General features: G+C 48.0%; 1 protein-coding gene across 2 annotated transcripts; it reads right to left on the bottom strand.

Annotated features, from left to right (window-relative positions):
• Positions 1 to 241: 241 nt before the first annotated feature.
• On the bottom strand, positions 242 to 27,552 carry LOC149335269 (immunomodulatory peroxidase-like). 2 transcript variants are annotated; one of them, XM_089553780.1, is made up of 15 exons: positions 27,502 to 27,552; positions 18,981 to 19,147; positions 15,739 to 15,886; positions 14,305 to 14,540; positions 13,323 to 13,517; positions 13,120 to 13,254; positions 12,394 to 12,495; positions 10,522 to 10,632; positions 9,218 to 9,353; positions 7,739 to 7,948; positions 6,561 to 6,698; positions 5,616 to 5,840; positions 4,245 to 4,414; positions 1,174 to 1,270; positions 242 to 377 (listed from the first exon to the last, which is right to left on the bottom strand). In XM_089553780.1, exons 2-15 carry the CDS (start codon positions 19,144 to 19,146, stop codon positions 317 to 319), a joined length of 2,130 nt encoding a protein of 709 aa, XP_089409906.1. In that variant the 5' UTR covers position 19,147; positions 27,502 to 27,552; the 3' UTR covers positions 242 to 316. The 2 variants fall into 2 exon arrangements, with proteins under 2 accessions (XP_089409906.1, XP_089409905.1); XM_089553779.1 differs by lacking the exon at positions 242 to 377 and having other exon boundaries at positions 1,173 to 1,270; positions 7,879 to 7,948.
• Positions 27,553 to 27,862: the final 310 nt, after the last annotated feature.

Here is a 27,862-nt window from a genome sequence, read left to right on the forward strand (position 1 = left end):
AATAGCTTCTGAAACTGCTTGCACTTCCAAGCCAACGCCAGCCGCACTTGCAAGTAATTTAGCGGTGTAGTGTAGACTTTTACTTTACATAAGTCTGATGGCTACGCGACATGGCTAGTGGCACCTGGCGAACGCCCGAAAAAGCGTATATGGCGCTCTGTATTAAAAATTCACACTAATTCTTGTTAATTTTTACGAGAAGTTTGCCTCGCTAAGTTCATGTACTAGTTAGTCATGCATTCCACCAACATGTTTATTCCATCCACGCTTTTGTCGCTTCCTCTTGTCACGTTCACCACCGTCGCTGCCAATGGAACTAGTCGGCCCAAAACTTGAGCTGTATGTCCGGCAAGTCTTCGCAGTCTACCTTCGGCTGCCTGCACCATTCACAAGAAAGATTGAGAGAGCATTAAGACCACTTGTAACAGATAATTTCTCACTTGACTTGCTCACATATTGGAAAGTGAAGCATTGCTCTGAAGATTGTCAAAGCAGGCAGCCTCAGGAGGCGTGTGTACTTCACTTTCCCTGAGCAAAATCTTCATGAAACCGTACACTAGTAATCACGCTCCGCGAACCAAAATATTTTAGGCGTCCCCCTCAGCAGAATTACGCCATCAGGTTCGCAGTCAGAAACGAATACTCGTTGTCAAATAATAGAAATCGATTGAGTTTTAGTACTATTAACTGCAGTAACAGCTGCTTTTATCACACTTGAATCAGCACTCTGTAAAAGTTCTCTTAATGAAATCAGCTGGCGCTTGAATAATTTGTGTGCCTGATTTTGTCGCTCTCAAAAAAAAAAAAAAAAAGGCGATTTTGGCCTCCCCAGAGTTACTTCAAGGGCAGATCACATGGCGCGGACTTTGAAACGCAGTGAACAATGACTTAGACACATAGGACAGAAATTATCCTTTGAAGCAGACTGCCTAAAAGGCTCTGTCCTTAATTCGTTGCCACTTAGTTTTGCCTCTGTAATACATTTTACAAAAAATTGCCTGTGCTAGTGCTGGAATGAGGTTGTTATTTTATTCTAGATATTGCATATCATTTTTATAACTATTTTATTATTTAATAAGTATCTGTTTTCTTGCAGAAGATGAATCAGAGCACGCGTTTATTCATTTACTTGCAGGGTCGAACTTTCCGTTGATGTAATTGTATGCTACTTACCTAGAACGAAAGACGTTTCGTTGAAGCCTTGAGCTAATCCTTGTATTTTCGCAAATGATCTTGGCAAGTGTTGTCTTTCTTATTGTGTGTAGTTGTCCTGTGCAGGAAAAAGGAAGTTGTGATAATGGCAGGAGAACAGGTACGGCGAATTGGCGGGAAGTTTGCACTAGGAAGCTAGAATCTAAATTTCACCGCAGTTTTTATTTTTTAATGAGAAAACTAGCCAGTGTGAAAAAAAAAAACCTAGCAGACGGCAGAATGCAGCCCAGATTGAAGTCTTCTGCTGCAAAAATGAGAGTGAAAGAAAGAAAGAAATGCAAGGTTACATGCTGTCTCTTCTACACATGAGCGAGGGGCTAGTGTGAGCAAAATGAAAAGAAATGTAAAGTTCAGCGCTTGACAAATAAAAGCACACAAAAATTGAAGCAGCACTTTGGTGGCTTTGTGGGTAAATAAACTGTGAATCCAAGGCCCGGGAAGCATGGCACTTTGTAACGGGCTAGAGTCAGTGCATGGCAGCCTCGCGGACCGCTCTATATCTCGAAGGTCAGAAAAGATTGCGTATCGGGACTTCAGTGTTGGGTCACACTCACAGTCGTCACACACTGGAAAGTGAGCCATTCCCTATTAGAATAGCACGCATTGCGGTTCTGAAGCAGTGTTGTACTGCAAAGTTATATCACAGTAGGAGATGCTTGGTGGGCGCTGGAGTTGCAATGAACTGTCAATACGGACCCGCGAAAACGAAGAGAATGAGGCATTGTGCTATGTTTCTTTTTTTCTGGCGCCCGACATTTTTGTTCTGTAAAGAACACGTTGAAATAACAAAAAACGAATTTGGTCTATTACGATTTCAAATATTTGTTTATCACCCTTATTTGTTTCTATAAAGGGACATTAAATCAGACAAAGAAATTCTTGTAAGAGGATTCTTTTCATGGCAAGTGAGTCCGTCAGTAATGTATAAAAATATATTATTTAAACTACACCGACGGCTCATCAGCTAGCAGGATAACAGTAGTGGCTGACCCCTAAAGGGAGGTTAATTCCTTAACTGCTCAGCTGGTTAAACAAATCCGTAAAATAAACTCTTTAATTGCTCCAGTTAGGTGCAGCTGTAGATAAAAATCTGCGACCTGCCGTTATTAACAGCCTTATTTATTTTTTGTGTTTAATTTCTAAGATGTCATTCTGGTTGACGCTCTGTCCGGACGAGTTCTGGCCATTCCGGGGCAAGTGAGTATACGTACGCCGAATCAAAAGGTCTTACCGCTCGATTGTGCATCTGCGAGGTTCTCTGGTTACTTCACGCGCGTCTTTTGTCATCTCGTGACTCTGCGTTACATCTTATGGGGTTAAAACAGCGCCTAAATACTTCAAGAGTGATGGTGCCAAGTCCAAGGTGACCTATTTTCTTTCGGCAAAGCCCGCATCTCAAGCACCTACCTGTGGGTGCTGTATATACTCTGTGTGTTCAACAGTTACGCTAAGTAAATGCAGCTAGGTTAGCGGCTAGCTGGACTGACATATTTTCGAAATTTCTGAGCTCACCCGACATAACGCTGGATGCAAGATTGACTGGTGGGGCTAGTCGGTATTTTTCACACAAGAATGAAAGGGGGGGGGGGGGGGGGGGGGGGGGAAGCAGCACTGAGAAGACAGAGGTACATAAGAACAGTACGACGGTGTCCTCCACAGGTAATTTTATTCCCCGGAACGGCAATAAATAGACTGTAAAGGGTGGTGAATAACAAAAAGACCAAAGAACCACTGAGTTCGCCGAAACAGACATATTGCCATTCCTCGGAATAAAATTATCTGCAAGTCAGAGTGGTGGTGTTTGCCTCTCTTATGTCCCTGTGTCTTTTTAGTGCCGTTCCTTTCATACTTGCCGAACACAGGACAGGACTGAAGGATAAATCTCATTTCCACGAGCAGGCATACAACACACAAGATTCAGGATGCGAATTCTTTCATGTGATTCCGTTCACAACACCCCACAAAGCAGGGGGTGCTACCTCAAGGTCTTGACGTCGCTGGGTCATGCGTTCGCACAGCCTCCACGCTCGTCAAGTCGTCTAAGTTTTGCTGCATCGACTTCGCGAGAGCCAACTCCGAGTCTTTACTTCGCAAGCGCTTGCGTATCACGATCATATTCATGACTAAGTTTTCGTGCTGTTTCTTCTCGTGAACGCGGGACTTCTGGTATTCGCGCCTTCCCAGAGCTGCCGACACAAAAGTGCTTTTGATTGCGACCTAGCGAGAGGACGTTCTTTCGTGCAAAAATAAATAAATAAATAAATAACGCTGTAAAACATGGTGGAGAAAAGATATTAAAGAATGCACGAAACCCTGTCGTTTGTTACCGGCAAAGCTCTTCGTCATGTTGGGGTAGATAATGTGAGACAGTAAGTGGTAGGCTCTCGCGCAGCGCAGCCTTTTCTCGGCATCATAGACTTCGAATATCCAATGTGTGACGTCATTTCTGTCAGCGAACAACGTGGTTCTGGCACTCCATCCCACACACAGCTAACGTTGTAAAGGAAATGGCTCTTAGTTTACACCTTCGTGAGAACGAGAGCTTCTCAAATGTCGAGTTCTAGCTTCTGAAAGCCCAATAATTTTACAGACATTTTGTTTAAAAGTGCTAAATCGGCCGTACAACTCTGTGGCGATAAATTTGCGGAGCGTAAAAAACAGCCCTCCTTCAAGTGCAGTTTCTTTTACTCCCTTAGTTCCCCTTTAAACTCGACAGCAACGCCGGACTGGACCCTGCAAGGTCGGTATCAGAATTCACCGACAAGCCCTGCGCCTGTGTTCGGCGTCTTTTATGTGTTCGTATACTGAAGGACACTAAAAAGACGCTCGTGAACACCGCCTTTGTTTGCATAAGCAGATCGGCCATTAGTCGCTTTACGTGCTGAATGGCATAAAATAGGCGATTCTAAAACGCAAAGCAAGTGCACAGGGGTCGAGCGGTTGAGAAAAACACACCAAATGGACAAAAGGGTTCCTGACGCACTTTGAATATCTATCAGCGGCGACAGGCGATATAAAACAGCGCCGCTTGCCTGGTTTGAATGACCCGGCCTGCGCTCCGTGCTCATAGTAGAACCGGTCTCCCCACTTGAGCCTGTGGAACATGTCGGCCACCATGCACAGGAAGGTGTGTCCCATGGCGGCTCCGGGAGCATGGAACTCGCTGAGGCCCGCCGAGAACAAGTCGATGTCCCGCACGTCCCTAAAATGATTTTCAGCTGGTTAAGATATTCATATGTAGACGCGTCAGCGGCATAATCTGGCGTCTAAAATTCAGTTCTATACGTATATTACCAAGTTCAACGATGAATCTTTTTAGCACATTTCCCATTAAAGTATACTTAGTCGTTGTTACCACGCCTGCTAAGGGCCTTCTAAGTGCTAAGTGCAGTGCTAAGTGCAGTGCTAAGTGTACTCCAATAATAAGAATTTGTAATCGCGGAAAACGTCTTATAGTGAGTCTAGTCAGGCGACTCAGTTGAGACTGGGCTACATACAGTGATTAAGTTCAAACTGCGGCTACAGACGGCAGGTTAATATTCACGTAGCAGCACACGTCACTGAGCTAGTTGATGAAAGATGATAATGACGCATTCATAGCACTAGGGTAGTTGTGTGCGAAGCGCCAGGAACGATATTAATGAAAGAGCTTCATGGTCAACCATAGGTTAACTTGAAAGCTTATTAGGCCATGTCAGTGCTGAAATATGGTTGGAGAATAACCAGGCTTATATTCCCGAAATTCAGAGACCTACAGGCAGTGGAGTCAATCGTTGGTAGCACAATAAATATGCGATGTTGATGGTAATTAGAGGAGCACATAACGACTGTCATTTGGTACTTCCGGTCCCCTGCATTGCGTGGTTGCGATAACCTGACCGCTGATAAAGAGGAAAAGACGCAGCTCGAAGCAGTATTAAGCATGCATTGATACTAAAAACTACAAAAAACCTCGCGGTTCCTAACCGTATTCTGCAAAGGAAGGGCGGAGATAGCAGCAACACTATTCACTGCGCAGTATCTTGTACACGAACTACTCTCGACAACTCGTACCGCACACATCCTGCGGTATTATTTAAGCTTTATAACCGCTAAACACACGTAAAACATTTATGCGAACTGAAGTTTGCCGCTGGATTCGGGTGATCCACGCTGTGAAGATAACTGCCAAACACGAAGTTCAGCTTTGTGGAAAGATATAAGTACTATGTGAACCACAGTGTTGGTTGGTGACTGGAACATCCGTCTCGTATGCAGTAGGGGCGAGGTTCGATTCTTTCCCTCACAGGGAGCTCACTGATTTTCCAGTTGTTACAAGCTTCCGGCTACTATCGGAAGTCACGGTAAAGAAAAAGAAACAAATGTTTTTGTTTTTTTCTGTTGAGCCAGACGGCACGACTTACTCGTATATCTGTGAGTAGAGCGCGGCTATTCGCCTCGGCATGAGGTTGTGGAGGTAGAGGTCGGCAAACGAAGTGACATTGAAGTTGCCACAGTGTCGCACGTAGTCCACGTAAGGCCTGATGCCGTGGTCTCGGCCCCTCTGAATGTCCACGGCGAAGAGGTCGTTGCCGAATGGCCTGCCTGGCACACGAAACAGGAAGTTTGTCGCCGCAGGGTCTCCGAACCTGCAGAGGGACATCTTTTCTTAGAGTTTAAAAACATGGGGTTCCTTTCTATATAAACTTATTCAATAATTGTATTTATGCCCCACTTCGACGGAACTCTCTGTGCGATTTGATTTAAGTTACGGGCATCCTGCATCGAGTAAGCTGCTGCACTTCAATATTTTCGCGTTCTGTAAGCAATGATATGCAAATAAAAAGGCGGCAGTGCTAAGAAAGCACAGCATCTAGAGCTCAGACGTCAGATTCTAGCACCGGCAGTAATTTATGACGCTGGGGATAAACAAGCTTCCCAGATTTAGGCTTAGAAGCTAACCACTGGCACCATTTAGAATCGCATCGGCTGTCAGTCATAGACCTTTTACTACTCATGAACTCAGTTTGCGAGGGTTTCACCATGTTGGCATATCAAGAGATTGAACTCGTTATTCAGAGCGACATGGTGTACATTACGGTGTACGACTTGTGTTCGGACACTTCCCTGCAACAGCTGACACCATGGTTTGCACCATACGAATACTTTAAAGCCATAGGTAGAACATCACTTTTGCTCCCATCAGGATGATACACGTAGCAAGAAGATTGCTTCTTTTCTTCAGCGCTGTTCGCTTGTTACTAGAATTTTACACTTTTTCTCAGTAAGCTTGAGTTATGTGTCTGCGTTTCATTACAGGTCTTTATACGGCAGAGTATTTCACTAGAAAGCACAAGAGCTAAAGGTACCTGTCCGTAGCCTGCATTGGTTGTTGAATGAATCCTCGGACAGCTTGGTCGTGGACGCCTCGGTTGTAGAAGTCGAAAGGCTGGAAGTAAGTGTCCTTGAGTTCCAAGGCGCCCCGTTGATTTCCTCTGGGTCCAACTCTGCGCGTCGATGGGAGGGACAAGTGCTCTGGAATTGCTGGCGAAAGACTAATAAAGGGACATCGTTTGCAGCGCGAGAAGTCGGTCACCGGTGTCGAAAGCCGAACTATCACGCGGAAAGGATAACCAGCGGATGAAAGGCGCAGTTTCAGAAAAAGAACCTGACGAGAGATCGAAGGCGTAAAGACGCTAACGTAGATGTCGGGCTGGGTGGGATCAGGAAACGGTGAGCGGTGAGGCGCGTAAGGGGCACAGGACAGCGCGCTACGATAAATGTAAAATGAGAGCCCCACATAGCTTCCGAATACGCTCCAGGGCGACCTCATAGACGTATAGACACCTGCCCATAGACACCTGGTTTTCTCGAAGGAAATCAGTGCACAGGATGACTGCGGGTAAACGTGCTCGCTCACTGAAAAATAGTCACGGTAGCTTTGCGAAATTACGCTCTCACGAAATGTGATATCTTATACATAATATATACTCACAGTAAATACCCTTTGATGAGCTCCGTATCAAAAGTTATCTCGGCAGTCGCCATGGGTTCGTACTCATTTGAGGCCAGGGTTAAATATGAATATCTGCTGAAGTATGCACAAGTCACAGTGCCCCGGTGCTACATTTCCCGTCCGAACATGTAGAAACAGCCAGCACATAAGTTAGGCGCGGCGTTAACTACCAAAGAAAAACTTGTATCATGCATGGCCTCAAATGCATAACTACCTTAAGATAAACTTGTATCACGCATGGCCTCAAATGCATAACTACCGTAAGAAAAACCTCTATCACGCATGGCCTGAAATGCAAAACTACTAAAGAAAAAGTTGAATCGCGGATGGCCTCAAATGCATCGCTTTGGCGGATTTTCCCATGATATAGTACAGTTCCGGCTTTCGGTTCCTTATCGCCAACGTACGGCTTTTTTGCGCATCTGAAACTGGCTGCTTCGGTGAGAGCCGCAGGTGCGTTTGCTTTGAAAGTCAACAGCGAGGGAAGAGTACGATTTCTGTACTTCAGCTAAGTACTACAAGGCTCCTCACAAGTTGAACCTTCCGTCGATGTTCGAGTGGCCGAATCGAAACGCGGCCACGGCGAACTCGTTGGTCATCGTGGGGTCGACTCTGCGCTTGTAGCCCGTGTAGCCGGACTTGCGCGGCCACAGGTCGTAGTCGGTCATCACCTGGGGTCCGACGATCGCCGGCAGCCACTCGTTGTAGACCACGTGCTGGAAACGAGCCTCCACGATCCTCCTGGACAGGCAGTTGCCACCAGGGCTTTACATCACGCATTTCACTTTACACTTGATTTTTTTTCTTAAGCGAGATTTATTACAAAATGTGATGCAGGATGTGGACTTCATCATCAAATTAATGCCAAAATATAGGTAATTTCCAAGTATTCGTGACTTCGATTCTCGTTGCAGTGGGCGCATGGCGATATGCACGTGCCGCAAATACGTCCACTTACTGAAATCTTAGCACGCGCTTTTAAAAACCAGAAGCTTTCGTACTTAAACGCGCAATCTCTGCAACGGCTTGTCTTGTTGCCACTGGCCCTGTTTGACACGCAAGAATTTATTTTTAATCAATAAATCAATCAAGCAAGCAGCTGAATAATCTCGAAGGAGAATACATATATTTAGCTTTATATTTATATATTATACGACTGCTATAGGTTTGCATTCCCTCACAAGTGCAGTAGCTCTGCAGGCGCGGAGTGCGATCTCCCTTGTTATTTGTGAAACCGGGCAAGAAGCCACACAATAGAAGCTTGACCGAGGTTTCGCCGGTTATTCTGAAACACACGAGAGCTTATGCTTTCTTAAAACGCATATCGCATGCACGCATTGTTCGGTACTTGTTTGCCCAACATGCATTATACTCGGTTTTCTGCGTTGAAAGCTTTCCCTTTTTTTTTTTAAGAGCCTCTCCTAGCTCAGAAGCAATTTCGACATAGGTGTTTACAGAAAGGAGAACAATGATAGGGCTGGTTTTTGCTTTTGGGGGAGGTCATGTGAGTAATCTGTTGAATCTCTACAGTTCGTGAGCTTTCTCATATGGCACCGACTGTGTCTCCTTCTGACTGCTCGAATGGTGACCCCGCGCACCTCGAATGGGCGCAATTTTTGCTCCCTTGCTACAGAACTCTTGCAGTAGGACACTACGAAAAGGAAATCCTTGTAACTGAAATAACGCTACTGCCCTACAACGCGTGAACAGAACACGTAACGAACACGACAATCGCTAACTGCCAACTTATTTCGTTGGGACACTCAGAAAAAAAAAATGAATTCAAAGCAGCCAATAAAAAAATCCAAAAACACAACAGAAGAGGAACTCAAATCTAAATAGTGACTTTGCCATTACATGTTCACGCGTTATTGAAGTCATCCAGATCTGTGTGTGGGGAGAGCTCAAAAATCGCATTTAATCGAAATGAAGGCAATAGATGTACCGGTCGGCTTCTCTGTCACTCGCAGATTGTGATTTTTTTTGTAGTTGGTGAAAGCACCAACCTACTTGGTGACATGGAAAAGACGCTCGTCGTCCCACAGTGGGTTGAGAGCAGCCAGTTTGCGGGCGATGCGGTTGTGGTCCCTCAGGAAGAGCGTGTGCAGGGTCACGAGGCCAGCGTTCTGGTTCATCCTGAGGTCACCTGGGCGTTAAAGGGCGAGGACGTGACTTAAACTGGGGCAGTTTCTATAATATTACAAAAGGCTTGGCCTAATGTGGTCAACCAAGTTTAGCAGTAAACAAGCCTATACCGAGCTAAGGTGCATACTATGTACTCTTTCGATGGCCTCTATTATCGCAAAATTATCGCATATACTATTCACGGTGTCCTAGAAACGAAGTCAAGCAGACCCTCTTTCAAGCACTACTTTTACAGCGACAACAATTATTTGCCCGTTCCAGGGATTCGCGTCGGTGTAGTAGTACAAGTCGGCGTAATAGGAGGCTTGTAGCCATGGAAAGCATCCGAAGGGTGGTTACGTCGAAGGAGGCGGTATGGCGATTCCGCGGTATAGCAAATGCAGGGAACCATTCGAAGAGTGGCTACCATGGAAGAAGGATGGAGGCTATGGCGAATGGAGACAAACTATAGGATGGCCCATCTGCGGCGGCTTCTGTGGAACGTGCTGCCCGGGGGGTACCGCCGGTGGCGACTCATGCCTCGAGCGGCGGACTGGAGAGAAGCACTAGACGAAGAACGAGTAGGTGTGGAAAATTGAATAGAGCGCTCTGGCACTATACATACGTATATGAAGACTCTCTGAAACAATCTAGCTCAATATATTGTGAAATATAAATACCTCCACACCTGTAACTGAACCCTGCATGCGATACACATTGCTAACTGTCCTATGAGATTTTTTTTTAAAAGTTGGAAGAAAAAATTCGCGGAGTTAAGCTTACCGCCTTAGGGCATAATTCAGCGAAAGCTGTTATAGCTTTGGTTTAGCCACATAACCCTCTGTTCTGCCGTAGAACCACCCTCATGCTGCGCAATTAATCCTCCAACCTCGACATAGTCTCCTCCTTACACGGTAGCCACCTACTCGGTTCTTCCCGGGGCAGCCACTTTCAGGGTACGGATTTCTACGCTCTCGCCTTAAACTCTCAAGTCACCAGGCCAGCCCCCGCCTTCAATGAATAAGATATGAAAACAAATGCGAAGTGCGGTGGGAGTAGCGGTCACTTTACCATGCTACACTGCCTAAACACACTCAGTGGTTGGACACTAAGCTATTTAAGCATGTACTAGACAGAACAAGGGCACAGCCACCCACAGTGCGACCCGTATCTGAATCCCATGTGCGTACCCGATCTGAAGCAGATCTTGCCCTCTCTGGGCATGCTGCAGGTGTCGTTGTTCGGTTCCATACTGCGCGGGGGTAAGATTGATCCCCGTACGACTTGAGTCTTCAGCAGCCCTGTGCGAATGGCGTAAAGCATGAGCTCAAAGAGTGCAGAATATCCAGAATTCTCCCGTCATAACTTTTTGGTGGTGGAGTTGAAAATGCAAAAACTTTGATTTACCAGTGGAAGGAAACTACTAATACCCTGTTAATATAATGCCCACCAATAGAGTGCTAACCACTAGAATACGTCACAAGTGGAAATACGGGACGTAGGATATTTATAACTTCCATTGTTAGCTCCCATTGTTTTCATAAAACGTCTTTTTTGTTTATGGTTTAGGGGGGTTTAATGTCCCAAAGCGACCAAGGCTATGAGGGACGCCGTAGTGAAGGGCTCCAGCATTTCGGCCACCTGGGGTTCTTTAACGTGCACTGATATCGCACAGTAGATGGGCCTCTAGAATTTTGCCTCCATCGAAATTCGACCGCCGCGGCAGGGGTCAAACCCGTAGCTTTCGTCACAGCAGCCGAGCGCCATAACTACTCAGACACTGCGGCGGCCCCAGAAAACGTCTTTCTATGGGTCTGTATGTTACAGCGCAGCAATATCGTGCTCTAGATAAAACCTAGCCTGGGGCTCGGGAACAATTCTGAACGTCACAAATGTTTGAAAACCGAAGCGAAATTCAAGTATGCAGGTACCTTCGCATTTCCCTTTCCACGGAAATTTGGCCGCCGAGGTTTGCATAGAACTCACGAACTCGCTGCTCTGCACATGACCGCTATATCAAGTGAGCCGCCACGGTGAATTCGGAGAAAATCTGATGTTTATAATGAGCCGTAATTCATGCTGCCAAAACGAGGCAAGACTTTATAACGACCATATCCTGCTTATGAACCGTTTGTTTCCCGCATGCCTAGGTTTTTATTTTTTCCGCTGTTTTGGACTTACTCGATGTTTTTGCGTCGTTACAGTTTCAGCAGTACTTTCCGTTCTTTTATTCGAGATAACCAGGCCTTATCTGGTTATCCTTCCTGTTTTGCATTCTCATTTCTCTCCTTCTCTCCTGTATCTTCTTCTGTTATCCCTTATACAGTGCCCAAGATGTGCTCTAATATCCACCATGGCGGAAAGTGTCTGTTAAGTTCGGTTGCTAGTGCAAGTCAATGCAATTTCGCAGCAGCGGCCACATTTGCATGAAGGCGAAATGCAAAATCGCCCATGTGCTTTGCGATGTCAGCGGGCATAAAAAAAAAGCGTGCATAATCAAAATTATTTTTGAACCCGGTGTAGCCTGTGTGCAGCCTTGGGACGTAAAACCGTTTATTTATTTATTTATTTATTTATTTATTTATTTATTTATTTATTTATTTATTTATTTATTTATTTATTTGAACCATACTTTCTGACGCTATTCGGTCTTGGATAACAGGGCAAAAGGCAGATGCTCTCTGCCTGACGATGGCATTCTCACTCATACGCCGGCCAGCAAGCACAAGCGAGGGAGTACATTATTGCACGAGTGTTAATAAAAATAAACAGTTATAATAAATAAAAAGGCCAAATAAAACCCATATGGAATGCCACAGCCCCTTTTGCTTTAAGGAAAATGTTTTGTATCAGTAGGGCGCCAGGCTGGAACTGAACAACGTTTATTGATACAGTGCCTTTTTATAGGCCGATGGACATGTGATCTGCCGACGACTGCTTGCGTGGCTGATAAGCGATATATGAAAATGCAGTGTTTAAAACATTCGCATGCGCTATCAGTACACCACAAAAAACAACCAGAGTCCAGATAATTATTGCCATAAATTCCTACAAATACTTACCGCTTCTGAACATCCTCAGGCTGTTCGTTATGTCTTTGCTGACGCCGTAGATTTGGGAAGCATCAATGAAGGATGTCCTGGAATTCATTTGATCCCTGGGCCCTGGTGAACAAGTGTGAGTCAACCCTCAGTGAACTTAAAGGCCTCTAAAAAACATGTCATGCAGCCTAGCATCTTTTCTTTGACGACATTGCAGCATTCCCGCAGCACTGCTCGTAGCACTAACTCTCTGCGTAATAGCGAGAAAGCTGGCATACCTCCTCCTCTTACTGGCTTCAGGTGTGATAGGGGGCTAGTCTCAGCCCCAAAGGGGGCTAGTCGTAGTCTCAACCCCAAAGCTTTCGAGAGGCGACAATAGTTTTCGCCGTCCACCAATTAGGGCCTCTACCTACTGTAGGATATACGGGGCTTGAAAGCCAGCTTGGCTGCTTAGGAACTCTCGGAGGATGGTACGTTCCAGGTGACAGGCGTCCTGTCACCAATCGCCTAAAGCAAGTAATTGTTCTTCTGAGCAGAGTCCTCGATATTGTCAAAGCGCTGCATGGTTGTATGTTATTGCTTAATATTGCAACGACTCTCAGCCGCCTTTTGTTTAAAATCTTATGGCAGTCAGAAAATGGCCCCGCTTAGTGTCGGGCGGCAGTGGCAACACAATGCTGGAATTTGCGCGATTCTGTTTGCCCTCCATCAGTAAGAACAGTAGCATGAAGAGGTAACACAGCTCACCCATTCTACACTGGCAACAGGGGAGGGAACGGTTCAATTCCAGGAAGCGACTGTTGAACTGCCCATAGAACGGGTCGCCCGGCGGTACTTCTATGTTGAAAGGATCGCTGCCCTCAAGAAAGCCGGGACGGCGCCCTGAAATGGAGGGACAAAGCGAGAATACAGACGCTGCAGTCACCCATGCACAGCTGTCCGATACGCACCGAGGGAGGTCTCCAAGCGCGGCATGGGGTTCATAGGCACGAAGTTGATGTCGTGGTCAATGAACTGTCCGAAAGCCATGGCGAGGTGAGTGAGTTTCTGGTCCGGCACATTGACTGCTGGGTGCAACCTGTAGGAGACCAGTCGCGCACTGGGCAACGGACGGCCACTCCGAGCCACTCTGGGCTCACTGACACCTGTGGAAAGGAGGTTGGGCTTGGAGAGGAAGCAGGAGTCGCAGATTACGACATATCGGGCAGCGCAATCCTCGCTGACGTTTCCTTGAGCCAAAGAGCAGCTGCCGCCAGTATCCGATATTTGCTTGCCAATAACTGAGGTGCTACGTCATCTAATGTTCATTGAAACATAACGCGCAACGAAGAGTTAGAGCTTACACGTCAGTGTGCCATCGTTTTGCAAAAAATATAAGCGCATTTCCTAGTTACTTCTTGATACTTCTTGATACTTCTTGACGAATAACGCGCCTCAGCATGCATGAAGTTTGCGTCCTTAAATGCTTACGCCCATGTCCGTTTTGGATATAAAAATGGCAAATTTCAGAGACCGAGGGATGACACACTGATGCACTCACTGCAGCTTTGTAGGAAGGGGGAGAAAGGACGGTGAGTTGAGGACCTTGAAGCGCCACAATTTTGCGTGCGACGAAAAAGACACTCCAGTCATTCCTCTGCCGTGGTTCTTCGCGAAGCATTCCGACTCCCGAAGTCGGTGATCGGGCTTGGAGGCCGCCAGCCTTCTCTGTGAGCCTTGGTGGGCTAAGCCTTCTAGTCAAGCTTTTGCAACCGTCAACTCCCTCTATGATCTCAATAACGCTTTAGTACTTATACAAGAATAAGAGCAGTATTTCTAGCAGCAAATATTTTTGACGCCTGGAAGTTTTTCAACGAAGGCAGAAACGAAGTGGTTGCGGCGGCCTGATAAAATGCGCCGTCCGCCAGTGAGAAAGCAGGCGTTAGCGTATACCGTCTCTGTAAGCTGCAGGCAAGAGCCTCCGTTCGCAGATGTACGCCTGTCCCCACTGCGGATGCGCCAAGTTGTTGCAGCTGCCGTCCTGTTCTCTGTACGGCTTGGTCTTGTCGCAGAAAGCCGGTACTCGAGCGGGGCAGAATACGCCACAAGAGCGATTCACCTGCCGCCTCCTTAGCCTCCGGTTGATGTGGTCCAAAAATGCTTCGCTTGGAGCCTCCACTGTGTCGAAACTGGATTCCAGAGAGACAGAGATAAATAGGCTCTGCCTGCCTGATTTATGCTGTGTGAGATTTTTCGTTAGACTGGCTTTTTTTATTAATTTAGTTTTTATTCATTTTTATTAGTTTGGTTCACTGATTGAAAAGAAGCCTTCAATTCAAGGTTGATGCACTCTTGATGTCCCGATGGCTAACATGATGGACTGTCGGCCGCAAACGTTTGCGGGATCTGCGATGCGTGGCGGAGCTGATCAAAACTGCACTGCTCCGCCATCTGCCGTCGCAGAGCGTGACACCGCGCTCTGTGACAGCAGATGGCGCAGCAGTGGCGTTTTGCTTCGCTCCGCCACGCATCGCAGATCCCGCAAACGTTTGCGGCCGACAGTACCTAGAAGGCAAGAACGCCTTCATGCGCAAAGGGTTTCAAGTGAGGTAGAACGCTAGCTTTGCGATCAACAAATTGCTACACTGAGAATGAGACAGCTTCTAAGTGAGCGATTATGACTCAGTTTCGGGTTGTCAAGGTAGTCGCCCAGGCTGAACTAGGGACAATATTATAGTTCCTGCACACTGTGAGAATTTAGCCCCTTACGGCCTCTCGTTGTACTCCTTCTTTTTCGCTTTTTTTTTTCATGAACACACATTAGCACTCAATCTGAAAATCCCGCTTGCTTGCCAGGCTGCTGTAAGGCTAATCCCACCAGTACATTTACACCACTACCACCCTTAGTTTTCAGTTTCTTCTATATCGGTTCATCTCTCGTTATCACTTCGAGAGAGAACCTCGTAAATATTAAGAGTATGGCTTTATGGCAGCTGGCTTAGGCCAGGGATTAATGCGTGGGCTCGTATAGGACGCTGCAGCGGTTGTAGATAATGATTTTTGCATTTGAAGAGTGACCGTGCGCTGAAACTTGACTGCTCATTCTTTCCCCTTTCTCCGCTCCCTTTATTTGTTACCACCCTTTGGTTTTACAGAATGTCTAGTCTACTCCATATACATTTGAATGGGATTCACATCTACTTCCCAGAATTCACATCGTGTAATTTGTTTTCTCACGCATTCACAAGTACAAACTGCCGCCGAGTGCCGCCAGAGACTCTACGTTACAGTGCATGGCCGGATGAGGCTAGTTGAAAAACCCGTATTATACGAAGATGCCTTCGCTGTATGATCTGACGTAACAGTCAGCACCATGCCACCAGTCACCTTCCAAAAAGACGCCGAGTGCTGTCTTCGTAGATGGCCGCAACTCTTGCGCTGTGCCGCTCTTCTCTTAATGATCTCTTGCTTCGGAAGTGACGCCCAGCGAACGGACAGCTCACTTGCGAGGCGGACAGGGCCAGTTCTCCCATCCCTGAAAGTTTAAGTAGGCTGCTGCAGTGAATGCTTAAGAACGGCTCATAGCACGCGGTTACCTCTAAATTTCGGTGAAACCAGGAAGAGGTATCTTTCTTGTTCTACACGTAATGTGCGAAGCAACTGGGATGAAATTCATCACTTTACTCAAAGGAGACAAAATGTTAGTGTTTACTTCCCATGGGCTCTAGTCACCTGACCCGCCACGTCTGCCATCAACGGTTGCCCTTTCTTTTCTTAAAAATAAAAAAAAAATTGCTGACACTCACGTCGTAGAGAGTAGAAGAAAACACGAAATGCTTCGCTATACCGGCGTAGCACTGTCTAGGAGGAGCTATAGACGGTGCTAGCCGCATTTTTGAAAAAGCTTTCTTCCAGCTTATCCATTGCCCGATCATTCCACAAAGTACTTCTCGCGCTGATGTCGTTGAAGCGCATAATCCAGAGACGGACACGCTCACGATCACGCGCTGACTGATCAATAACTGAAGCTCATAAGCTTACTTTGTCTCAAGTCAAACTGAACACTGTTTACGGGTCTCCCAACCGCCCAACACAACCACAACACCACTGGCACCGCTCAGACGCGAGAGCGCGGCCTTCAGTACATCCCTTTTCAGCCGCTCTCAAAGTTCTTTATTCGAGATTTTGTGTATCTGTTCATTGTTTAGCCGAAAGTTGGGGCACCCTCAAAGGCAACCTCTCTTCCTCGCCCCCAGGTGTCGCACCTTGCGACATCTGGAGGCGAAATCCTGCACGGCGCACCTCCGCTCACGGCGCGGAGCTTCCTGTGGCGTGCGCACGGTAAGTTTGGGGAAGTTCGCTTAAACTTTGGCGTCATATACCCTCTCCACTTCTCCGTGGCTCGCTGGCAATGTTCGCCTGCCTTTGCCGAGAAGGAGAGCTAACGAAAGTTCGTGGTTAAAAACTGGTATAGGAACAGAAGAGACTCTGAATTGTTTGCGGTTAACCATGCCTTGACACCTCTGCACGGGTACTTTCCTCGCGAGCACACCATGCAAACACTCACTCTAAAGGGTATCAACTCTCACGGAACAACAAAGATACTCGCTTATCCATAACTGAATCACGACGGAGTATTCGACAATCGAAAAAGGAGCCTTTGTTCGGTCTACCATTTTTTTTTCGCTCTTCCCAGTTATTTGCAACCATCGTGAGCGCGTTAGACCTGTTTCCAGCGAACCTTATATTGTTCGAAGCATTCCCATCACACACGTGCACTGGGTCTGGCTTGCCTCTGCGTCATTGTCATCGATCATGCATATGCGTTACCAACGACAGCCTATTGTGTGCGAGCCCCATTCTTCTGTATTGCAAGCAATGGCCGGTCAGACGAAAAAATGTAGCTTTAAATGGTTTGTGATTTACCTGAAGCTTGCGATATATATTTTTTAAACCAATGACCTCGCCGATACGCTCGTTTTGTATTTACCGGACTGTATTCGCTAAACGCAAAGATAAATGTGGAAGGGGCAGCAGTGATTCAGGTGGTCGGATGAGATGGAAATTTTGCCATCATAATCTGGCTACAGCCAGCGGAGCGGAGGGTTAACCGGTCGTTAATTGAAGACGCCTCTGTCCCGCCGGTGGCATTTTCGGGCTCTTTGAATTAAAATAAATATAATAATTATCTACTAGCAGAAGGCAGTAGGCTTAAAGCACAGAATTTTATTATATGCAGGCCCATACTCAAGGTGACATCCAAAAAGGCTACTCTATTAAAAAAGCTATAGCTAAGGACTGTGGGAAATAAATAAATATTAAACAGCGTGAACAAGGTGCTTAGTTCTGTAAAATATAACTATCCTATACTCAATACTAACTGCAAAAAATCCTGGAGCATCATGTACTGTCTTGAATCAAGTGAATCAGTCGCTTAACTCTTGTGGGGATTTCCGAGATTAGTGTAGAGGTTCATATGATATATGTATAGGGTATTATACAGGGATGATGTCTAAATGGCGCTAAGACATAAAGGTCCCGATTAGAATCCTCGGTATACTTTTCAAAACGTTGTACTTGAGCAAAATTGTCTCGAAAGCTGCGAATTTTGTCATTCGGCCTAGTAGTTTGACTTCAGGGAGTAGTTTCACATTACACCACACTCAACAAGAACTGGGCTGCCCTACTAAGCGGCTGTAAATAAAGCGTTTCAGGGTACATTATAGGGTCTAGGTGTTCCTGAGGCAACTAGGTTCATTTATTTTGTTTTGCGTAATTTGTCATGATTTAAAAATTGAATCTACTCATGCGCACGCCGAATAGTGGGGCTGAGTTTACGCACAAGTATTTTTGCCCATTGCGGTTACCGAATATTCAAAGTAAAGAATAACTTTCCCTCAGGGATCAGATTTAGTAAAGCTTAGTTACATTACGCTTCATCAATGCACTCATTATCTTAGTCATTACACTCGATCATTACACATCATTACAGCTGTGCGTGCAACATAAAAAAAGCCTTGTTTCATTTGCAATCGCCTGATACAGCGAAAACAATCTACGAGAAGGAAACTAGATGTTTTTCTCGCTTATGTTATTATCCCCATCTCTAAGTTGTGATGTTAATATTGTCGCACCTAATATTGTTTCACATTTTTTACTTTAATTGCTTTATGCAGTTTTTTTGGTTACGGCGATGTGGCAGTCGTCAGTGTCTTTCGTCTGAAGCCATACTTTATGGTGCATATTCATTTTAACCGTTTCTCAGCCTGAAATAGTTAATAAGCGAGATTTTTCTGCTTTTCGCTTAACGTTTCTCGCCGTTTCCTGGGAGTTTGCTTTTTCGCACGATGCACTGTAAACGCGAAGGTTTCGTTCGAGATCGGCAGAAGCTTTGGACAAGCTGACGAAATATTCCGAAGAGGCTGATTTTAAACAGTTGTTGTCTCCCTATAGCGTCTTAGACTGCGCCATTTTTCAAACACTGCTTGAAATGCCACGTCAGTTCGACGGGTTACTCAGAATCGCACAAAGTTGACGTGGCACTGATCAGCGCTTCTGCTGCCACCTTTATGTCAGCTTGCTAGAGCTAAGCCAACATACACATTCTTGTCACGATGCTTTACACGCACCTTGGTCGTGCCTTTCAGCCACCAGTTCCTGGCCGAGGGCATCGATTCTTTCTTCGAGCGTCTGAATGACGTCCGTGGCGAGACGATGCAGCGCCTCGCTTGAAAGTCTTGATCCATGCGACGCTTTGGTGATTTGCACCCACCACAGAAGGATAACGAGTAGCATCCTGAGAAAAGAGTGCGTCGGGCCATTGAAAACAAAACTAGGCTTAGATTTCCAGGAATCAAAGCGTCAAGCTAGGCTTGAGAGCATTCATGAAGTTGACATTGTTAAAAACTGGCCTGAATTTCAACTTCCAGGCGCTACACTTCAGTTGTAACGCGCTATTCGAGCAGGACTGCACTTCTGTGAGGCGTTGCCTTTAAACTTTGCTACTTTCTAAGCTTGCTTACCTATTTGTGCTTACAATGATTTTTTTGTTCTCACCCTTGTAAATTAATAGGCTCCACAACTAGTACTACAAAATGGCAGTAGACGTCCTTTTTTAAATTCGTTTTCAAGCTGCGCAAAGCTAACAGAAATAGTACGTATTAGTTGGGCATTCCATGGCAGACGCCGCCTAGGTGTACTTAGACTAGGTTCTTTATAAGGAAGTAGCATTCAGTGGGAGCACTGTACTAGTAAAATTAAGGCCGCGGTATGGGCAGATGTGTTCCCGAATAATAGACGCAGTTCCTAGCATTTTAGGGGTCCTGATTGAACATTTGCAGTGAGACCTGTGCACCACAAGGCTTAGTCATTGGGCCCATGCTGGCTTCTTTATATTATTAAACCTGTCGAAAATAGCTCAATGATTACCAAGTCATTTGCAGACGAGTCCATTGTTTACAAAAAAAAACTGGAAAACAGAAGGGCAAAAAAAAAGGCTCAAAAATGATTTAAAAGGGTTAGCGACTGAGGTGAGAGAATGGCCAGCGTCGCTGAATTTAAAAAAAAGTGCTATAAATAACATTCTTGCAACACACCACCATCATGAAAGTAGATGTGCATCAAAGTGCAGTACTCTGCCCAGAGTCCCGCAATATAAGCATCTAAACGTTACAGGTCATTCGAAAACCAGAAAGACAACAGAACGGCATAATTTAGTAGGTTTCTTATTTAGCCGAATGTCTGTTCTTGGGTGGGCGGGGGAGGGGGGGGGTGCTGATGAGCAGTTACTTTCTTAATACAATTATGCACGCTACCTAGAGGGATTCCCATAAACATCCTGAACCAGCCTTTAAGATAGCGTAAGTGAAAAAACAGGCGCTGACATTTTCTCCTGGTCATGTCAGTTTGACCAAACTTCCCGACTATACAACAGATGCAGAGAAAAACATTTCTAGGCACAAGTGGTTGCTATGATCTACTGCATTACATATTCATGATGAAGTTTAGCGCCAAAAACGAGGACTAAGTAGGAGAGAGGACACAACACAAGCGCTCGTGTTGTGTCCTCTCTCCTACTTAGTCCTCGTTTTTGGCGCTAAACTTCATCATGAATAAGATTCAACTCGCCCAAATTTCCACCTTACTGCATTACATAAACTGTTCTAAGTGCAGGCGTTCACATAGTTTCTTGGCCCTGTTTTTTACCATGTTCAAGGACACGTTGTCGCATTCATCAAAGGACGAACATATGGCTTCAAGGGCCTTGGTAATGTAATCATTGTTAAATCGTTGCAAACCGGCTAGCAAGAGACTACCCCTGGGGAAGACTGTGACCTACCTGAAGGAGAACGAACTTTGCCTTCTTCCCGCGGACAATGAAGGGGGATTTGCAGTTTTACCGGAAAGCGATTACATGAACAAGGCCCTGGAAGCCATAGGGCCGCCGCGGTGGCTCAGTGGCTATGGTGCTCGGCTGCTGGCCCGAAAGATGCGGGTTCGATCCCGGCCGCGGCGGCTGAATTTCTTTGGAGGAGAAATTCTAGAGGCCCGTGTACTGTGCGATGTCAGTGCACGTTAAAGAACCCCAGGTGGTCGAAATTTCCGGAGCCCTCCACTACGGCGTCTCTCATAGTCGCTTTGGGACGTTAAACCCCATAAACCATAAACCATAAACCATGAAGCCATAGGCTTGTCCTATGCTGGATGCGACAACATGTCCTTGAAGAAGGTGAAAAATAGAGCCAATAAACTGCGTGAATGCCTGAACATAGAACACGTGCAGCTGAAACTTTTTAAAGTACACAGAAAAGGAAAAAAGTTCGTATTGTCTGCTAGACAATACGAAATACATTGTGCAGCCCGTGTCGCATGTAACGCCTAATTGAATTAAAAAAGCATCTAAGGGGAAATGCGCTGTGCCAGAGCACTGCGTCAGGATTAATGTGAAAAAATGTTTTCCTTCTTGCCGCTAGATGTGCGTAATAGATGCAATTTTTTTTTATTATCTAGCGCAATACTTTTGTCTGCTTTACCCAGATTAGGGTCAGATTAGTGTATTTGGCACCACTTTTGACGATGCCATAAATACTTAAACTGGGCCAAGAGCAGACATCAGTCAATAAAAATATAAACTACAGAACGAAAGGTGCAATGAGAAACATATATATTGTTACGTAGCCGCTGGGGCTCGTAACCGAAACGCTTTAATGGTTGACGTGGACGGCACCGGAGAACAAGCCAAGAGCACTCAGAGGAAGCCGGAACCGATCTTCTTCTTCTTTCACTCGGCGGTGCACGCGACTTGCGAAGAGCAGCCGCCTAGTGGCTGCTTGTGGAAACGTGGCATTACCCCCCTCCCTAAAAAAAAAACATCGACCCGATGCATGCGCAAGAAAAGAAGGTAAGAAAAGCAGTTCACAAGAACATGGCAGAAAATAAGCAGTTCGTAAGCAAGGATGGTGCGAAAATGAACGGTCACAAGAAGCATGTGGTTATGGCGTGGCGGTAGGCTGCTAGCGGTGCTCGCGCGAAAAGTACGGCTTCATTCGCACGACGTGGACGACTTCGGGCTTCTGCTGGCGGCGATGAGAAGTAGAAGAGCCGTCTGGAAGAAGTTCGTATGTGACGTCACTGAGCTGACGGACCACTCTGTACGGACCGAAGTACTGCTTTAGCAGTTTCTCGGAAAGCCCTCGGCGTCGAATCGGAGTCCACACCCACACCATGTCGTCCGGTTCGAAGGTCACTACTCGGTGGCGGTGATTGTAACGCCGAGCGTCTCGGCCTTGCTGGTTCCGGATGCGCAGTCGCGCAAGCTGCCGTGCTTCTTCGGCGCGCTGAGTAAAGTCCTCGGTACCAGCTTCGGAGTCACGACCGTCATGGGGCAACATGGCCTCTAGCATGGTGGACACCTCGCGGCCATACAACAGAGAGAAGGGCGTCATGCGCGTTGTCTCTTGTTGTGCCGTATTGTACGCGAATGTGACGTACGGTAGGATGTCATCCCAAGACCGATGTTCAACGTCCACGTACATAGACAGCATGTCGGCGAGAGTTTTGTTGAGGCGTTCGGTCAGGCCATTCGTCTGTGGATGGTAGGCGGTGGATTTACGGTGGGTAGTGCCACTCAGCTGCATGACGGATTCCAGCAGCTTGGCCGTGAAAGCTGTGCCTCGGTCCGTTATAACAACTGACGGGGCGCCGTGCCTGAGGACGATGCGCTCGATGAAAAATTTCGCTGCTTCGGCTGCCGTGCCTCGTTCGAGGGCCTTTGTTTCAGCATAGCGCGTGAGGTAATCGGTAGCGACTATTATCCACCGGTTGCCCGAGGAGGAAGTTGGAAAAGGGCCCAACAAGTCCATGCCAACCTGCTCGAATGGAAGTCTGGGCACTTGGACAGGCTGCAGTAAACCAGCTGGCCTTACAGACGGTATTTTCCGTCGCTGGCAATCGTGGCACGTTCGTACATAGTGGCGCACTGCCGCCGCAAGTTTGGGCCAGTAAAAACTCTTTTGAATGCGAGCCAAAGTTCGAGCATAGCCGAGATGACCGGCGGTGGGCTCATCATGACATGCCTGCAAGACTTCGTCGCGGAGAGTGTCTGGCACGACGAGGAGATAATCCCTTCCCGTGGGAGAGAAGCTGATCTTGTAGAGCACGTCGTTTAGGAGACAAAACGAGGAGTGCGTTCTGGCGAAGGGACGGGGTACTTCCGTAGTACGCGCTTTCAAGAAGTCGATGAGTGGAGCGAGTCCCGGGTCCTCACGTTGGCGCTGCGAAACAGTGACTGCGTCGACAGTTGCGATAAGAGGGAAGTCGGGCTCTTCGTCTTCGTTCGTCGACTGGATAGGCGAACGGGACAAGCAGTCGGCGTCGTTGTGCTGGCGTCCGGACTTATACACGATGGTCATGTCGAACTCTTGTAGACGTAAACTCCAACGTGCAAGGCGTCCGGAGGGATCGCGCAAGTTCGTCAACCAGCAAAGAGAATGATGGTCGCTCACGACCTGGAAGCGGCGGCCATAAAGATACGGGCGAAATTTCATCACTGCCCAGACAACAGCGAGGCACTCTTTCTCGGTGGTGGAATAATTGGTTTCAGCACGAGACAAAGTCCGGCTAGCGTACGCGATGACTCGCTCAGCGCCATCCTGCCACTGTACGAGCACAGCGCCGAGGCCTACGTTGCTTGCATCCGTGTGAACCAGGGTCTCGGCATGGGCATCGAAGTGGGCAAGCACAGGCGTTGTTTGCAAGCGGTGCCGTAATTCATCGAATGCCTTTTGCTGTTCTTCTGTCCAGGCGAAGGTGACATCATCTCGGGTGAGACGCGTCAACGGGGCAGCAATTCGTGAAAAGTTTGCAATGAATCGGCGGTAATAGGCGCAGAGTCCCAAAAAACGCCGGACTGTCTTCTTGTCGGATGGAGTAGGGAAGTTGGCGACGGCTGCAGTTTTGGCGGGATCGGGCTGAACACCTCGACGGCTGACGACGTGGCCCAGGAACAGGAGCTCTTCGTAACCGAAGTGGCACTTTTCAGGTTTTAACGTGAGGCCGGCAGATCTTATAGCCCGTAGCACGGTGGAAAGGCGTTGGAGGTGTTCCTCGAACGTTGGGGAAAACACAATAACGTCGTCCAGATATACTAAACAAGTTTGCCATTTAAGGCCGGATAAGACTGCGTCCATCATTCGCTGGAATGTCGCTGGAGCGGAGCACAATCCAAACGGTAGGACCTTGAACTCGTATAGTCCATCCGGCGTGACAAACGCAGTCTTCTCACGGTCCCGTTCGTCTACTTCGATCTGCCAATAACCGCTTTTGAGATCGAGCGAGGAGAAGTAGCGCGCATGGCGCAGCCGGTCCAAGGAGTCATCAATGCGTGGTAGCGGGTAGACGTCTTTTTTTGTGACCTGGTTGAGTTTGCGGTAGTCAACACAGAATCTCAGACTGCCGTCTTTCTTCTTAACCAAGATGACAGGTGAAGCCCAGGGACTCCTCGATGGCTGTATGACACCGTCATTCAGCATTTCGTCTACCTGCTGAGCGATGACTTCGCGTTCCCGCGGTGACACTCGGTATGGGTTCTGTCGGACTGGTCGGATACGTTCGTCGGTTATTATGCGGTGCTTGGTGAGGGGCGTCTGCTTGACCGCGGAGGCAGACGAGAAACAGTCTTGAAACTGAGAGAGCAGCCCGACAAGTCGATCCTTCTCGGTAGGTGATAGAGCGGGGTTCACATCGAGGGCGAATTGGGCCGGTCGGCTGGCAGATGTCCCGGTCTGGAGTGCGATGCAATCAGAAGTTTCGGCGATATCTTCCAAGTAGGCGACCGTGGTCCCTTTGGCGATGCGTTGTCGCTCATTGCCGAAGTTGGTAAGGAGTACATCCGCGAGGCCGTTGGTCGGATGGACGATACCGCGGGCAACACAGACGCCGTGATGGAGCAGCAGCTCAGTGTTCTGTTCGGCCACCCCTGCAGCACTGGACTGGTCGTCGCACCTGACGGTAACGAGAGTACATGAGCGTGGCGGCACGGTTACATCCGCGTCAAGGATGCGCAAAGGTGCGTGGCGTCGTTCGGCGTCTGCGGAAGTCGGTGCAGGCGGTGAAAACGTGACCAAACGGCGAGGAACGTTAATGACGGCACCATGCTGTCGTAAGAAGTCAAGGCCGAGGATGAGGTCCTTGCAACAGTTGGGCAGAATAACGAAAACCGCAACAAACACGGAGTCGGCAATGGTGACTCGTGCAGTGCAACGCCCTAAAGGTGTCATAAGGTGGCCACCAGCAGTACGAATTTGGGGTCCAGGCCATTCAGTCCGAACTTTTGCGAGCCGATCCGCGAAATTCTTGCTGATTATTGAGAAGTCTGCTCCTGTATCTACTAAAGCAGTCACTGGGTGCCCGTCAACAAGCACGGGAAGGTCGGCGCTAGCTGTGTCGTTGGTATGAAGGAAGCTCGGAGTCACGGAATCACGCTGCGGCGGCGTCGCTGTCACGGAATCACGCTGCGTCGTCACGGGGGGGTCTTCGGGACGTCGGTTTCGTTTTTCAGCAACCTGCCCCCCTGAGGTCGCCGCCTTCAGTTTCCCCGGCGTGGGCTTGGCGACCGCCCCCTCAGCGTATCGCTGAAAGTACGACGGCTAGGTGACGAGTAGCGGACGGGAGAAGGTGACCGTTGGCGGCCGTTCGGTGAAGTCTGCTGGGCAGCAAGGTATTCCTCGATTTCCCGAGGTCGCTCACCGAACCGTGGGCGCGGGGCGTGACGTGAAAATCCCTGAAGCCCGAGTTCACGGTAGGGGCAGCGCCGATACAGGTGGCCGGCTTCCCCGCAGTGGAAGCAGAGCGGCCGCTGACGAGGAGTGCGCCAGATGTCGGCCTTCCGGACCGGTGGTTGCACGGCGAGTCCCTGCTGAGGTGGCCGCTGGTAGGAGGGTGGCGGCAGTACGGACGGCGGCTGCGAGTCGAACGGGATAGGCTGCGCGGGAGGCACCGCTGGCTGACGGACAGCTGCTGCATAACTCAGAGGGCGTGGCTCGGGCAGCAACTGAGGCGGTGCAAACGCTTGCCGGATCTCCTCGCGCACGACTTCAGTGAGGGCAGCGGGTGTGGGATCAGGCGAGATGATGTGGAGTTTCCGGAGCTCCTCACGAACTACGTCTCGGACCAACTCTCGCAAAGAGGAATGTTCACTGGCGCTGCACGAAGCGGCCACTGAGCTGAAGGGCTGAACGTACGCAGACTCGTTTCGTCGGGAACGCTGCTGGAGGGCTCGCTCAATGAGGGTTGCTTCACTGATGAAGTCGGCAACGGTCTGGGGGGGATTTCGCACCAAACCAGCGAAAAGATGTTCTTTTACGCCCTGCATCAGGTGGCGCAACTTCGCGGCCTCCGTCATGTCGGGATCAGCCCGCCGACAAAGACGGGTCACGTCTTCGGCAAACATGGCGACGCTCTCGTTGGGCTTTTGGATACGGGCTTCCAGGAGGCGGCGCGCTCGGTCGCGGCGGTCGGGGCTGGAAAACGTATCGCGCAGCTGCTGGCGGAAGGCATCCCAGCTTTGAAGACCGGTCTCCCGGTTATCGTACCAGGTTTTGGCGCCGTCTTCCAGCGCGAAGTATACGTTGCGCAGCTTCATGGCAGAACTCCACTGATTAAAGTTGGCCACACGTTCAAACTGTTCAAGCCAGTCGTCGACGTCTTCAGTAGGAGCGCCATGGAAACTCGCCGGTACACGGGGCTGCTGGAGGGTTAGATGAGGGGAACTCGCCTGCGCCATGGGATGAAGCTGAACGGGGCGGCGGTCGGGAAGGAGACCGAACTCGGGGGAGAGGCCGTGAACGCGGCGGCTGCTGCGATGAACGGGTGTAGACACCAGCGGGAGTCGGTCGGGACTCGCTGAACCGCTGCGAGAAGAGGTCCGGGACATGGGATCTTGAATGCACCTCCACCAGTGTTACGTAGCCGCTGGGGCTCGTAACCGAAACGCTTTAATGGTTGACGTGGACGGCACCGGAGAACAAGCCAAGAGCACTCAGAGGAAGCCGGAACCGATCTTCTTCTTCTTTCACTCGGCGGTGCACGCGACTTGCGAAGAGCAGCCGCCTAGTGGCTGCTTGTGGAAACGTGGCAATATAGCAAACACATTTTCAACGCCATTAGGACACAGGCAAACAAAAATTCTAGTGAAAGTGCAGTATTCACATGATCCGCGTGATTAAAATAACATAAGGGCAATAAAAGTTAACCCGGCAATAACATGCACCGTACATTGAGAAAAATATTGAACGACTAAAACAGAAACCGTGTATGAGACTATACGTCACAGTTGATTAGGAAATATTCCACATACACCTACAGGCCCCTACAACATGTACACAGAAGTCCACTTAGGTCGGTCATTCTGAAACACCTAACACTCACCAAGAAATTGAAGAACAACAGGGTAAAAAAAAATTACGTTTCGGTCGGTATTCGCTATTTTAAACCCCGCACATGCTACTTTTTTCATTACTAAAATATTATAATTATCTCTCTTCCTGATAATGACGGGATTTTGTTCTATAATTATGCTCCCAAAACATTAAAGAACTTTAAAACAAGAGAACATCATTTTACTGGTCTAAACACAGCCAGGCACTCTCTTACCTGTGGGGCACCGTGAATTGTTCTGCCTGCCTCTTTTAATGGAGACTCCGGGGCAGACACAGCTTGCTTTATGAAACTAGACGCAGCTGGGCAGCGACCGAAACAGACCTTTAGTCACCCCTTTGTTGGTGTGGACAATCGGTGTTCTAGCGACATCCCCATGCGCTTACTAAGACTGTCTGCGCGATTTTCCCTTCGTAAGCGGGACCTTGCATCCGACAAGCAATGCTCTGGCCAAGTGGCTCTTCTTACTCAGCACCGTACTTCGACAAGTACGCGAGGGAGGCGATAGGGTTGCTTTACTTTGAATGTTTGACTTTTAGGGCGAAATCATTTAATGGCTCATCGTTGTCCGTCCGTC

The sequence above is a fragment of the Amblyomma mixtum genome, chromosome 7 (assembly GCF_055824585.1).
Source record: "Amblyomma mixtum isolate Tamu chromosome 7, ASM5582458v1, whole genome shotgun sequence".
In the NCBI taxonomy this organism is placed as follows: domain Eukaryota; kingdom Metazoa; phylum Arthropoda; class Arachnida; order Ixodida; family Ixodidae; genus Amblyomma; species Amblyomma mixtum.